Below are 14,153 nucleotides of genomic sequence, written 5' to 3'. Positions count from 1 at the left end.
GGCATTTTTTTGGAGATCCGCTGACGCATTGGGGCTCTCCATGGGGCTGCCAGGAAGCCGGGTGACGTCACCGGCACTGTAGGGCGGGATTTAGCGCTGCCCTAGCCAGTAAGACGCCCATCAGAGCCGGTTTCTGCCCGACAGTGTGTTATTAAAAACAAAAGAGACCCTGCCATGCACGATTTAGCACAGGGCAAGGGAGACCATCGGAGCATCAGATGCTAGACTCAGGGGGGCTGCCTGGGTGAAAATAAGTGTATGTCTGGGTTCAGCTCTGAACCCGGACAACCCCTTTAAGAGCTGAGATAAGGGATTATATGGGATGAGCTGCGGCGTGACCAGGTAAGTTCCAAACGAGGTGTTCTTATTTTAAAAAGAATAGTTATTGAACCATGTTTCTTTTTCATGTGGTGACACACTTCGGGCTGGACCGGTCCCTTCAGGTTCCCCACACAATGTGCACTGAGACTCTTTAGTGTGTTGGTACACCCTGTGGAGCTTTGCAATCCTTGACTGGCCGCCTCGTCAAGCTCCGGCGGAACGAGGTGGGTGCCAAGACCAGGGAGGCCTGGTCGTGATGTCAGAGGAAATACAGTCCCCACAGAGGGCGCCGTCACGTGATCATTTTCCCATTCTCTGGAGAGAGATAGAAAAAGTTGTGAAAGTACATTGATAAGCTGAAGGTCCTGGCAGGGGAAGGGGAGGGAAAAAAAATTTAGACCCAGATAACCGCTTTAATAACACGCCGTTTCCAGCGCTGCTGTTCCGGTCCTCAACTCCAGTTTTTGTTCATGGTGGTCATGTACCAGTACACGACACGTGACCACTGCAGCTGACATGATGTCACAGGCTGAGGAAGAGGCTGTAGCACACAATACATAGCATTGCATGGATTTCATAGTTAGGCCTGATTCACGGATGTGTTCTCCACAGACAGCACATGTATTTACATATTCATGTATTAGCACGGTCCTTGGGTCCATGGTTTTATCATGGTTCTTTTTCATCCATGTTCACAGATACATTACGCCCAATATAGTCCGTGAAAAACAGAGACCCAACACGAATGCCATCCAATTTATAGTATTCTCTCTGAAAATTAACTTTTAGCAGTGCAGTGTCTGTGGAACACGGAATGACACACAGACAGCAAAATACGGACACATGGACCAAACACGTATTCTTCACGGAAATCTTCATGGATAAAACACTGACCATCTTATCAAGGATTTCATCACGGACATACGATTAAGGCCTTACTCCCTAAGGGCTCTTTCACAGGAGTGGATCCCATGCAAGAGAGCCAAGCCCCGTTCCGGACAGCAGAGACACGGAGCATTAAAGAGGACCTTCCATCGGTTCAAACATTGTGAACTAAGTGTCGTGATCTGTACAGCGGCGCCCGGGGATCTCACTGCACTTACTATTATCCCTGGGCGCCGCTCCGTTCTCCTGCTATGCCCTCCGGTATGTTCGGTCACTTGGTTATAGTAGGCGGAGACTGCCCGTACTCTCCTGGGCGTCTCCTTCTCCTAGGCTGTAGTGCTGGCCAATCGCAGCGCAGAGCTCACAGCCTGGGAGTTTTTTTTCTCCCAGGCTGTGAGCTCTGCGATGCGATTGGCCAGCGCTACAGCCTGGGAGAAGGAGACGCCCAGGAGAGTACGGGCAGTCTCCTCCTACTATAACCAAGTGACCGAACATACCGGAGGGCATAGCGGGAGAACGGAGCGGCGCCCAGGGATAATAGTAAGTGCAGTGAGATCCCCGGGCGCCGCTGTACATATGATACTTAGTTCACAATGTTTGGACCGATGAAAGGTCCTCTTTAACATGATGGATAACGCTCCGTGCCTCTCTGTGATCTTTTTACTACAAAATCACGGTGACCACTTTATCTCACTGTGATATTGTAGTAAATAGATCAGAGAGGCACGGAGCATTATCAATGATGTTAATGCTCCGTGTCCAGAACGGGGCTTGGCTCTCTTTTACACAGCAGATTACCCGCACAGCATCCGCTCATGTGAAAGAGCCCTAAGGCTACCTGCACACATTGCGGATTACGCACAGATTTTGTGCAGAAAAAAAAAAACGCAGCGTAAAACAGTGCCAGCAAAGTGAATGAGATCAGACAAATCTTACGTACACTTAGCAAATTGACCTGCTGTGCGGATTTAGAAATCCACCGCATGTTGTCCGATTATTTTTTGGGGCAGATGTCACACTATTCAATGCAAGTGTGATACCTATGGGAACATCTGCAGCGGATTTGGTGCGGAAATGCACAGACATCTGCAGAAAGATAAATAAACGTGTGGCATCATCTCAATGAAATGCACAGCCTGCCCACGTTCTGTGGTTTGCAAGGGGAGACGAAAAATACAAAAAAGTATGTATACTACATTAAAAAATCGTTTCATTAGGATCATTTTCAGTTTAGGTGCTCCAAGGATTATAGTGGGTTAATAGCAAGACCCCTTTAATTAGAAAATCATCTGCGGTCTACAAGTTTCAGAAGCAAAATCCTCACAAGCCCTGCCGCCACCGTCTAAGGCAGAGGACGCCCCCCTTTTCCTGTCACATCAGCAGCACAGGCAAACTTTGGAACGGTGAAGATCTGAGCCTCCAGTGCAAAGTACAGAAGAAGGGACGGATAAGATAGTAACATCGGGGCCCGGCCCCCGGACTGCCAGCTGTACGGATCCTCCACAGAAAAATGCAGCAGCATCTGGACACCAGTAAAACCACGGAGGGAGCAGAATTCCTGAGGTGTGATGGAGTCCACCGCAGACACAGAAGAGAGGACGAGATCACATATCAGGGAAGAAGGGCAGAACGTTCCATAGAAAGTGCTCCGCGCCCAGCCCTGGAAACATTATATGGAGACGTGTTATTAGGCTTCCTTTCATCTGTTCAGTTCTCAGCCTCCAAATAGAGTGAAGGGAACATTAAAGGAGTTGTCCGGCCGGGTTCAGATGTTCTACATGGAAGAATGAGTTTAACTTCAAAGCAAAGGTAACATCGTACAAGAAGACACAGAAATAACGCCAACGGAAAACCTGGTTTCCCAGGAGTTAGAGGGGCAGTCTCGTAGGGGATGCATTATAAGGGTATAGACACATTGCAGAGGGGCCCCCCAATAAGGAGAGCTTTCTGGCTTTCCAGATTCAGGTTTTCTGATGCAGTTTCTTTAAAAGGAGTTTCCCCAGGACCTTTTAACGGATCTCTATTTTTTTACTTTGAGAAGACTATAGCACTCCTGTAAGTGCAGTGGCCTTCTCGCGGCTTACCAGGCATAGCGCCGTTCATTGTCTAGTGGCTGTGCTTGGTATTGCAGCTCAGCCCCATTCAACCGAGTGGGACTGAGCTGCGCCTAGGCGATGTGACCGATGGTTGTGGAAAAGCTGAGAAAAGGCTGGGCACTTACAGGAACGTTGGTGCCTTCTCAAATTGCAGATCAGCATGGGATCCTGGGCGTCAGACCCCCAATCAATCAGATACTGAGGACCTATCCAGAGGATAGGCCATCAGTTAAAAAGTCTCGGAATATCTCTGTAAAGCTAAAGTCAGGAACGGATCCTAAAAGAAATAAAGAGGATGACAGCCAGAAAAGAACGACTAAAGGGGCATTAAAGAATAACTACATTTTTTAATACATTTTTGTTAAAATGTCCCTAATGGCAAATTAACACTTTTTGTAACATACTTTATTAATGCATTTTGTATTTTTAATAGACTTTCTCCCCCTAAATGACACTTTTCCCTGTGCGCTTAAAATGTACTTTTCTGTACACCGCTGAGCGCACATGACTGCTCCTGCCCGTGCCCACCGGAGGTTTACCAACTCCTGTAACCATGTGCTATGCCAGGATTAGCGGAGCGGAGCGGACCCTGGCTTCTGTCGGAAGAACTGAAGTCTACTCCAGCCAGGAACGAGAGTAGATTTCGGGATTAATGTGTGCCAGTCTTCTGGCAGGGTCTGTGGAGGTCCCGGGACCGTTTTGCATACAATAAAGAATAGGCATTCTGACAATGTAGACCGTAAAAATGTGCGCGATGCACACTGGCCTCCACAACCTGAAGACTGAAAAATGGACATGGTTGCATTCAGGAGGCCCAAGTATTCTCTTTGTGAATCCTCTCCTGGGTTTGGTTTCAAAAACAGCATCAAAATACCTAAACTTGTAAACCCAGCCAACATCAGAGAAAGGAGAAGCTGCAGAAGATCGACTCCCTCTACAGGGCTCCAGATGGCGACCAAAATGGTCGCCAATGCGACTTAAAAGTTTTGTCGCCATTTGTAAATTTCAAAGTCTTGTCGCCATTTGCGACTAGACCCGCCGCCGCAGCTCTGCCGTTGAATACAGCGGCGGGGCACAGGAGATGATAGTTCTCTGCCCCGCCGCCCATGTTCTTCTCAGCTGCGCAGTGGAGGATTCTCTCCCTCCCCCCTGTGCTGCCGCCGTCGCCAATAAGAAGACAGACGGGAGGAGGAGCGGAGGGGCTGTGGCCACTGCGCCGCCAATAAGAAGACAGACGGGAGGAGGAGGGGAGGGGCTGTGGCCACTGCGCCGCCGATAAAGATAACTGACCTGTTAATACAAATACAGGAGGCGGGTGCCAGAATTATATAGCCAGCACCCGACCTCTATGACTGGGAGCTGCGATCCGCTGCAGTTAACCCCTCAGGTGCGGGCCCCCAACACCCCAGTATAATAAACATTGGTGGCGCAGTTCCAATGAGGGTTAAAAAATAAATAAAAATTAACTCGCCTCCTCCAATTGATCGCGTAGCTGCCGGTCTCCTGTTCTTTCTTTGGGACCTGTCAAAGGACCTGTGGTGATGTCACTGAGCTCATCACATTATCCATTACCATGGTGATGGATTATGTGACGGACCATGTGATGAGCGCAGTGACGTCATCAAAGGCCCTTTTCCTCACAGATGAAGACAGAAGAGAAGCCGGGCTGCGCGAACAAGTGGATTTATGCGAGTTAAATTATATTTTTTTTAACCCCTCCAGCCCTATTTTACTTAACATTCACTTTTAAGAATGCTATTATTTTCCCTTACAACCATGTTATAAGGGAAAATAATTACATCTACACAACCTTGAACTTCAGTGAAGAAAACACAAAACTGACTGCAATTGCGTACCTACCCGCGCAGGTTTTCCGCAATACACCCGGGACGCATCCGGAGCCAAAACGTGACAGCCGTCTGAAAGAGGCCTAAGGCAACTTTCACACTTGCGGCAGTGTGATCCGGCGGGCAGTTCCGTCGTCGGAACTGCCTGCTGGATCCGCCGATCTGGAGGTGACTGAAAGCATTGGTGAGACGCATCCGGATGCGGATCCATCTCACAAATGCTTTGCAAGAACGGATCCATCTCTCCGCTTGTCATGCGGACAGACGGATCAGTCTTGTATCTTTTTATACTAATCTGGCACTAATATATTCCTATGGGGAAAAAATCCGGATCCGGCATTCCGGCAAGTATTCCGTGTTTTTTTTCGCCGGAGATAAAACCGTAGCATGCTGCAGTTTTATCTTTTGCCTGATCAGTCAAAATGACTGAACTGAAGACATCCTGATGCAAACTGAACGGATTACTCTCCATTCAGAATGCATGGGGATATGCCTGATTAGTTCTTTTCTGGTATAGAGCCCCTGTGACGGAACTCAAAACGCTAGTATGAAAGTACCGTAAAATATTAAAGTTTAAATCCCCCCTTTCCCAATTTTACATATAAAATATATATAAACAATAAATAAATAAACATATTACATAGCTCTGCGTCCGAAAAGTCCAAACTATTAAATTATTAAAATATATCTCCTATGCGGTGAGCGCTGTAACAGAAATAAATAAATAAAAACCATGCGATTCGCCATTTTTTAGTCACCTTGTCACCCAAAAAAATAGGATAGGACTGTTCTATTATGGGCCGAACTTTTCATAAAATTCGAAGTGCACGTGGCTTTTTTTGGTGTTTTTTTTTATTTATTTTTTGCATGGTATTGAGTATCGCAATACTTTTTTATGGTGACAAAAGCGAATCAACATTTTGGTATCGAAACAACCCTACGCCGATCTGATCGGCGTAGTGTTGTCACGATACCAAAATATTGATTCGGTTTCGATTTGGCGACTAAAAATTTAATTTAGCTCCTAAATGTTTCAGTTCAGGAGCCAATGGCTACTAGGTATTTTTTTAGTCTGGAGCACTGCTCTATGGAGGACTGACTACTCAGCACTTGAATGGATACCGCGTCAGAATATGTTCAGACAAGTTGATGGGACCCCCAAAATAGTAAAAAACCCAGCATCTTTTTGTCATTGTATAGTTGTGGTATCTTGCGTGTTGTGCAGGGATCCCATTCACTTCTATTACGAGGGAAGATGTGCCCTGCAACGCTCGTCTCCCCAGCGTCTATCTCCGGATCGACCTTCAGTCTTGCAACAGTTAAACTCAATACAGAAATTCAATAAAAAGTGCAGCGTTCTTTATAGCTACAAGACACGGACCAGGAACTAGAACTTTGGATAGGGATTATCTCCTAATAGCTATTACCCAACCCAGATCACAGCAGAGCCTGACCGCAGCGAGAGGAGGGCAGGGCGGAATCAGTCTGGTGCAGATCAGGGATCACGGGGACGTTTATGGAGCATAATCATTAGGTCACAAGAAGGAACCATTTAGCTACGTCCACACCTGACTGATCTGCGGTGGACTTGTCGGCGTAGAACGGTAGCAGCAAAGCGGATTCGATTTTATGGAATTAGTGAAAAATCAGCGAGGGACTGGCCTTGCTGACCATGAGACTCCCTCTTGATTGATAGGGCCGGATATCTCACCTGGTCCTGTCAATCCGGTGACTGCTCCGATGCTCCGAGTAGTGGCGCAAATGCAGAGGCGACTGTGCATGAGCCGCCCCACTTCCAGGTGTGCCCAGCCACGAGTGGCGCATGCATCTGTGCGCTTGTGCCGCTATTTAAAGCAATGACAGGCGCAAGATTGAAAAAGGCTAAGCGAGATGTTAACGGGAGGCCCCTCTGCGGTCCGTCCTGCCACAGGTTTATCCCGCTCTGACACCGCCGGAAGCCATAGTGGTGGATTACCCCCACTGAATGTGTCTGAAGCCACAGGTGGACGGCTGCATTTGAAACCATGACAGAAACCAAAGACTCTGCCTCGGATTCCGTGGTGGATTTTTTTTTTTGGGGGGGGGGGGGGGGGGGGATCTGCTGTGTGAACTTATCCTAAAGTACAGGTGTAATGGTAAGCATAGGAATCCTAACTAAGGGCCCATTCACACGGCCGTTTTGCCAGACAAATTATATCTGCATGGCCGTATTGAGGACTGCATTTGCGGATCCGCAATACACGGGCGCCGTTCCATGCCCATTCCGCATCACGGATGCGTACCCATGCTCTACATTCGGAATGGAAGCCCCCACGAGCACCGCAGTCTCATCAAACTGCTGAATGGCGGGGGAGCACAGGTCATCAATACGGGGAAACTGGACAACCCCTTTAATCAAAGTGGCTACAGCTTAGATGCTTTCTCTGATGGAGTCAAAAAGTAGTCCAAAATCAACCTCCAGCCTCATCAAATGCACTGAATACTGCTCAGGCTGTCCACCATGCTTTCTACTGCAGCTCTGTCTGTTGTGATCAGCTGTTTCCAATGGGACCCTCTCACATGTAAGGTCAGGTTCAAGTCACCATTTAGTTTTCTGTTCTCATCTGTCAGAAGAACAGAAAAAAAATAAACAAAAAAAAAACTGATCCTGTATTGTAAACTTCCGTTATTCTCAGTTATGCAAGTTTTGCAAATGTTTTAGCCATTTCCGTCTGAGATACAATATATTTTAGACAAAAAAAAAAAGTCCCAGATAAAGTATTTCCAATCTAAAATAACGGATCTCAAACAAAAGCGGCTAAAACTAAAGCAAAATGCGCATAAATCAGCATATCGGAGGCTTAAAATACTGGATCCAATTTTTGTTCCGGGTTTTTTTTTTGTTGCAGATAGGAGGCGGACCCATTCATTTCAATGGGTCGGTAAAAAATGCGAACAGCACACCGTGTGCTGTCCGCATCAGTATGTCCGTTCCTTAGCCCCGCAAAAAAAAAAAAATATAGAACATGTCCTATTCTTGTCCGTTTTAGGCAAAAGAAACGCATCAAAACCTGCAGCACAATCCGCAAGTAGCACGTGGATTTGGAGCGGAAACGCACAAAAACCAACATAAGGGTACATTCACACAACCGTAATTTTGGCTCCGCATCCGTTTCGCAATTTTGCGGAACGGGTGCGGATCCATTCATTTCAATGGGGCCGCAAAAGATGTGGACAGCACACAATGTGCTGTCCGCATCCGTAGATGCGTTCCGCGGCCCCGCAAAAAAGATAGAGCATGTCCTATTCTTGTCCACAATCGCGGACAAGAATAGGCATTTCTATCATGGGGCCGGCTACATTCACACGGTGGGTATCCGTGTTTTGCGGATCCGCAATTTGCGGACCGCAAAACACATACGGTCGCGTGAATGTAGCCTCAATCTGCATAAACTACATGACTGTGTGCATGTACCCTAAGGCTACTTTCACACTGGCGTTTTTGATGGATCCGGCAGGGTTCAGCAAAAACGCTTCCGTTACTGATAATACAACCGTCTGCATCCGTCATGAACACCACTGAAAGTCAATGTGTTTTCAATTGTGTCTGAGAAAACCGATTCGTCCCCATTGACTTGCGTTGTAGGTCATGACGGATCCGTCTTGCTCCGAATCCCAGGACGGAAAGAAAACCGCAGCATGTTGCTCTCCGGTATGGGAACGGAACGGGATGCATTTTGGAGCATTCCGTTCTGTTCAGTTACGTTTTGTCCCCATTGACAATGAATGGGGACAAAACGGTAGCATTTTTTTCCGGTATTGAGCTCCTATGCCGGATCTCAGTACCGGAAAATATTACCACTAGTGTGGAAGTAGCATTACCCGCACACATTGCAGATTACGCACGGTTTCTTTTCTGAACAGATTATCATGAGAAAAAAAGCAGCGTAATAAATCACTGGCAAAGTGTATGAGATTGTGCGAATCTAATTTAGGTGCCTGCACACGGCGCGGATTACGTTTGGTTTTTCAGCGTGGATTTTCATGCAGAAAAACCGCAGCGTAAGGCCTCTTGCACACGACCGTTTGGCTTTTTCAGTATTTTGCGGTCGGCAAAAATACGGATGACATCCGTGTGCATCCCGCTTTTTGCGGAACGGAACAGATGGCCCCTGATAGAACAGTCCTATCCTTGTCCGTTATGCGGAAAATAATAGGACATGTTCTATCTTTAAATGGAACAGAAAAATGTAAATACGGAAACAGAAGGCATACGGAGTATCTTCCTTTTTTTGGGGGTGGATCCATGGAAATGAATGGGTCCGTATAGGAAATGCAAAAAACGGAAAGTTAACGGGGGGAAAAAAAAAACATTTGTGTGCAAGAGGCCTAACACTACCGGCTTGTGTATGAGATGTCACAAACCTCAGGTGCACTTTGCTTTTATCTCTGAGGTTTGGAAATGGACCTGCCGCGTGGATTAGGAAATCTGCAGCGTCGCTCGTTGCGTTTTTCTTGCGCTGATTTCAACCTTTTCAATGGAAGGGAAAATGTGCATAAAAACCACAACAAATACACACCACAAACGATGTGGCCCGAGTTTATGCGCAGATTGGGCGCGGACTTTCTGCCCCGTGCGCAGCCACTTGGTCACTTTCTTTGTTCCGTGCGGATATTGACGTCAATTCTTTCAGCAGATTTCACCCTTTTCAACGCGGGGGTGAGATCTGCGGCAAAACTGCATCAAATCCAGCGCTGCCATATCCCGCCTTCGGTAAGTTTTTGGAGGGTTGGAGGAAACCGACGCAAACACGGGGAGAACATACAAACTCCGTGCAGAGGTCGTCCTTGGTTGGATTCGAGCCTAGGACCCAAGCACTAACCACTGGAAATACTTGCGGACTTTCTGCTGCCAAGCCCGCGTTCAAATGGGAAGAAAAACTGAAGAAAGCGTTAAAAAAAAAAAAAAAACACACAAAATCTGCATTGTGCATTCATCCTTAGAGCCTCCAGCGCTGGTGACACCACAAATCCCAGCAAGCTCCGCTCATTTCTAAGCCGAGTATGGGTGCACGCTGGGAGTTGTAGTTTTAGGACAGCTGAAGGTTTCGGCGGCTGCTCCCACTGGGCACCAGTGGTGACATCCCCCCAGTCTGGGAACAGATCCAGTAATGTCTCCATCCACAGCTGAGGAGCAGACTGTGACTGTGCAGAGCCTATACAGATGTTCTCTATGATGGAGGGCCCCTGGTGGCCCCTGGGTCCACATCACCCTGACCACCCCAGCGCCTGCTCCAGGACTCAGAAAACTTTCTGCGGAGCCAGAAACTCCTGGCCCCCGGCGGCCGTACCTTACTGAACACCTCCAGGTCGTCCTCCTCCTCGTCAAACCTCAGCGCGTCCGGGGAGAGCGGCAGAGCGGTGAGCAGAGCGCTGTGCCCCGGGGGGATACAGCCGGGAGACGCGGACAAACACGGAGCACTGGACCCCGGCTCCATCTCTGCTGCTGGCCGGCCTCCAGAGTGACAGCAGGCGGCGCCAGCCTCTCCCCGCCCCGCTCCTCCATTGGGCTTTCCCTGATGAGTGACTGCGCATGACCGGAAGAGCCGCGGGAGAGGCTTCTCGCTGCTAAGCAACCAGTGGCGCTCGAGGGATATTAGTCACTTCCTACATGCACAGGAACATTGGTGTTTTACGGTCCGCAAATTAAAACGGATAACGTCCATATGGCATCCTTTTTTTTTTTTTTGCAGATCCATTGTGAGGCGTCTTGCACACAAATGTTTTTTATACTGACCATATACGGAACCATTCATTTCAATGGTTCCGCAAAAAAAACGGAAGATACTCCATAGGCCTCATGCACACGACAGTTGTTTTTCTTGGCCTCCGTTCTGTTATTTTTTTTTTTGCGGATAGGATGGGGACCCATTCATTTCAATGGGTCAGCTAAAAAATGCTGATAGTTAATCCGTTTGTGTTCCGCGTCCGTCGTCCGTGTTTCCCTTGAGCAAAAAAAATAGTGCATGTCCTACTTTTTTCACATTTGCGGACAAGGATAGGCATTTATTACAAGGGATCCGTGGAAAAAAACGGATCCCACAAAAAAAACGCACAATTTGCGGTCGTGTGCATAAGGCCATATGCTTTTCATTTCCGTATTTCTGTACCGTTCAAAGATAGAACATGTCCTATTATCGTCCTCATAACGGACAAGGATAGTACTGTTCTATCAAGGGCCAGCTCTTCCGTTCTGCAAAAAACATAATGCAGACGAAAGTCAGCCATATTTTTTGCGGACCGCAAAATACTGAAAAAGCCATAACGTCGTGTGCAAGAGGCCTAACAAAGCCTATCCTTGTCCGCAAAACGGACAAGAATAGGACATGTTCTATTCTTTCTTTGCCGGGCTACGGAACGTAGCTGTCCACATCTTTTGCGGCCCCATTGAAGCGAATGGGTCTGCACCCGAGCCGCCAAAACTGCGGCTCTGATGCAGAACCAAACCACGTTCGTGTGCATGTAGGCTTATTCACACATACGTGGATTTTCACAGACCACGGTGAAAGCCCCGCCTGCCGTCCCGAGTGCAAAAAGGCACGGTGTCATTGGTTGCTATGACGCCGTGCGCTTTGTGCCGCCGCTGTACAGTAATACGGGCTCACTGCTAGGCGGGAGCCTCCACCTAGCTTACCTCATGGAAAGCCCAGTGCGTCACCGGATCTACTGAAAAAGCCCTTTTCTTGTGCAATTCAGCGCAGGGCAAATGAGGGCATGAAATGCTCCAATGCTCATATCACGGAGGCTGAGTGGGGGGAGAAGGGGATATGTCCGGGGTCAGCTCTGAACCTGGACAACCCCTTTAAAAGCGTCATTAAAATACAAATGGCGGGCATAAAAAAGTGGAATTTAAAGGAATTCGATCCAGTGATCTCGCACTGCCAACATACAGAAGACGCAGACCTATTTATTTCCATGGGACTGAAAAATCCACAGATAGCACGCCACCGTGTGCTATCCGCTTCCGTATGTCCGCATAAAAGATAGAACACGTCCTATACTTGTCCACAAAATGCTGTCTGTGGCCCCATTCAAGTCTATGGATTGCGGATTGCACACGGAATGTGTTCCGTATGCAATCCGTATTTTGCGGATCTGTGTCCGCAAACTTTAATGCCCTGTCATGTCAACTTTGAATCAATTTTCTTCAGGATAGTATTTGGGGGTACAGAAAAGTGAGGAAGCTAAGATGTCCATTTGGCCTCATGCACACGACCGTTGTGTGCATCAGTGGCCATTGTGCCGTTTTCCGTTTTTTTTTCGCGGACCCATTGACTTTCAATGGGTCAGTGGAAAAATCGGAAAATGCACTGTTTGGCAGCCGCATCCGTGATCCGTGTTTCCTGGCCGTGAAAAAAATATGACCTGTCCTATTTTTTTCACGGCCAACAGTTCACGGACCTATTCAAGTCAATGGGTCCGTGAAAAATCACGGATGCACACAAGATTGTCATCCGCGTCCGTGATCCGTGTCCGTGATCCGTGTCCGTTTTTTCCTATCATTTCAATGGCAAACTTGACTTAGATTTTTTTTTCATTTTTCATGTCCGTGGATCCTCCAAAAAACAAGGAGGACCCACGGACGAAAAAACGGTCACGGATCACGGACCTACGGACCCCGTTTTTGCGGACCTGCAGAGACGAGGTGGCTGAGAGAAGTTGAAGTCTTCAGTGCTAGTGTCTGCAGGGTTTGGGGGGGGGGGCGCTTGGTCGACTTAGAGATTTGGGCCATATGCATTGGGGCTTGGGCCCTAGATCTTTTGAGACCCTAGCAACGCCCCTGTTCTGAAGTAACAGTTGTGTGATTAGGACAGGTTTTGTGTGAACTAATAGGACGGCGGCCATTTTATTTCTCCTAATGATTCCTCCCCAGACAAAACAAACCATTATAACCAATGAAAGGTATTTGTGAATATTTTACAATAGAATAATATTTAAGCATTTTCTGTCATTTTATTTCTTAATTCCTGGAGAACCCCTTTAATAAATGTGGTGCATTCGGCGCAGATGGGCTTTATACTAAGACGGGCATTTGCAATGCCCGTCTTAGTGTATCTACCCCAGTGACTTCAAATTCAGATAATACAGTTGCAAGAAAAAGTATGTGAACCCTTTGGAATTATATGGATTTCTGAACAAATTGGTCATAAAATGTGATCTGATCTTCATCTAAGTCACACCAATAGACAATCACAGTCTGCTTAAACTAATAACACACAAAGAATGAAATGTTACCATGTTTTTATTGAACACACCATGTAAACATTCAGAGTGCAAGTGGAAAAAGTATGTGAACCCCTAGACTAATGACATCTCCAAGAGCTAATTGGAGTGAGGTGTCAGCCATCTGGAGTCCAATCAATGAGATGAGATTGGAGGTGTTGGTTACAGCTGCCCTGCCCTATAAAAAACACACACCAGTTCTGGGTTTGCTTTTCACAAGAAGCATTGCCTGATGTGAATGATGCCTCGCACAAAAGAGCTCTCAGAAGACCTACGATTAATAATTGTTGACTTGCATAAAGCTGGAAAGGGTTATAAAAGTATCTCCAACAGCCTTGCTCTTCATCAGTCCACGGTAAGACAACTTGTCTATAAATGGAGAAAGTTCAGCACTGCTGCTACTCTCCCTAGGAGTGGCCGTCCTGTAAAGATGAGTGCAAGAGCACAGCGCAGACTGCTCAATGAGGTGAAGAAGAATCCTAGAGTGTCAGCTAAAGACTTACAAAAGTCTCTGGCATATGCTAACATCCCTGTTAGCGAATCTACGATACGTAAAATACTAAACAAGAATGGATTTCATGGGAGGACACCACAGAGGAAGCCACTGTTGTCCAAAAAAAACATGTTTACAATTTGCACAAGAGCACCTGGATGTTCCACAGTAGTACTGGCAAAATATTCTGTGGACAGATGAAACCAAAGTTGAGTTGTTTGGAAGAAACACACAACACTATGTGTGGAG

At 47.2% G+C, this 14,153-nt stretch overlaps 1 protein-coding gene across 1 annotated transcript in view; it reads right to left on the bottom strand.

Annotated features, from left to right (window-relative positions):
- Positions 1-10,694, bottom strand: part of SNX7 (sorting nexin 7) — a 106,009-nt gene extending 95,315 nt beyond the window's left edge. The window contains exon 1 of the mRNA XM_044301486.1: positions 10,480-10,694. Coding sequence (XP_044157421.1) covers positions 10,480-10,626 — 147 coding nt within the window. The 5' untranslated portion in view covers positions 10,627-10,694. The remainder of the gene's footprint in view (positions 1-10,479) is intronic.
- Positions 10,695-14,153: the final 3,459 nt, after the last annotated feature.

This window comes from Bufo gargarizans, chromosome 7 (assembly GCF_014858855.1).
Source record: "Bufo gargarizans isolate SCDJY-AF-19 chromosome 7, ASM1485885v1, whole genome shotgun sequence".
Lineage (NCBI taxonomy): Eukaryota > Metazoa > Chordata > Amphibia > Anura > Bufonidae > Bufo > Bufo gargarizans.
The sequence above is the reverse complement of the archived record's forward strand: the minus strand, read 5'-3'. Positions and strand labels throughout refer to the sequence as shown.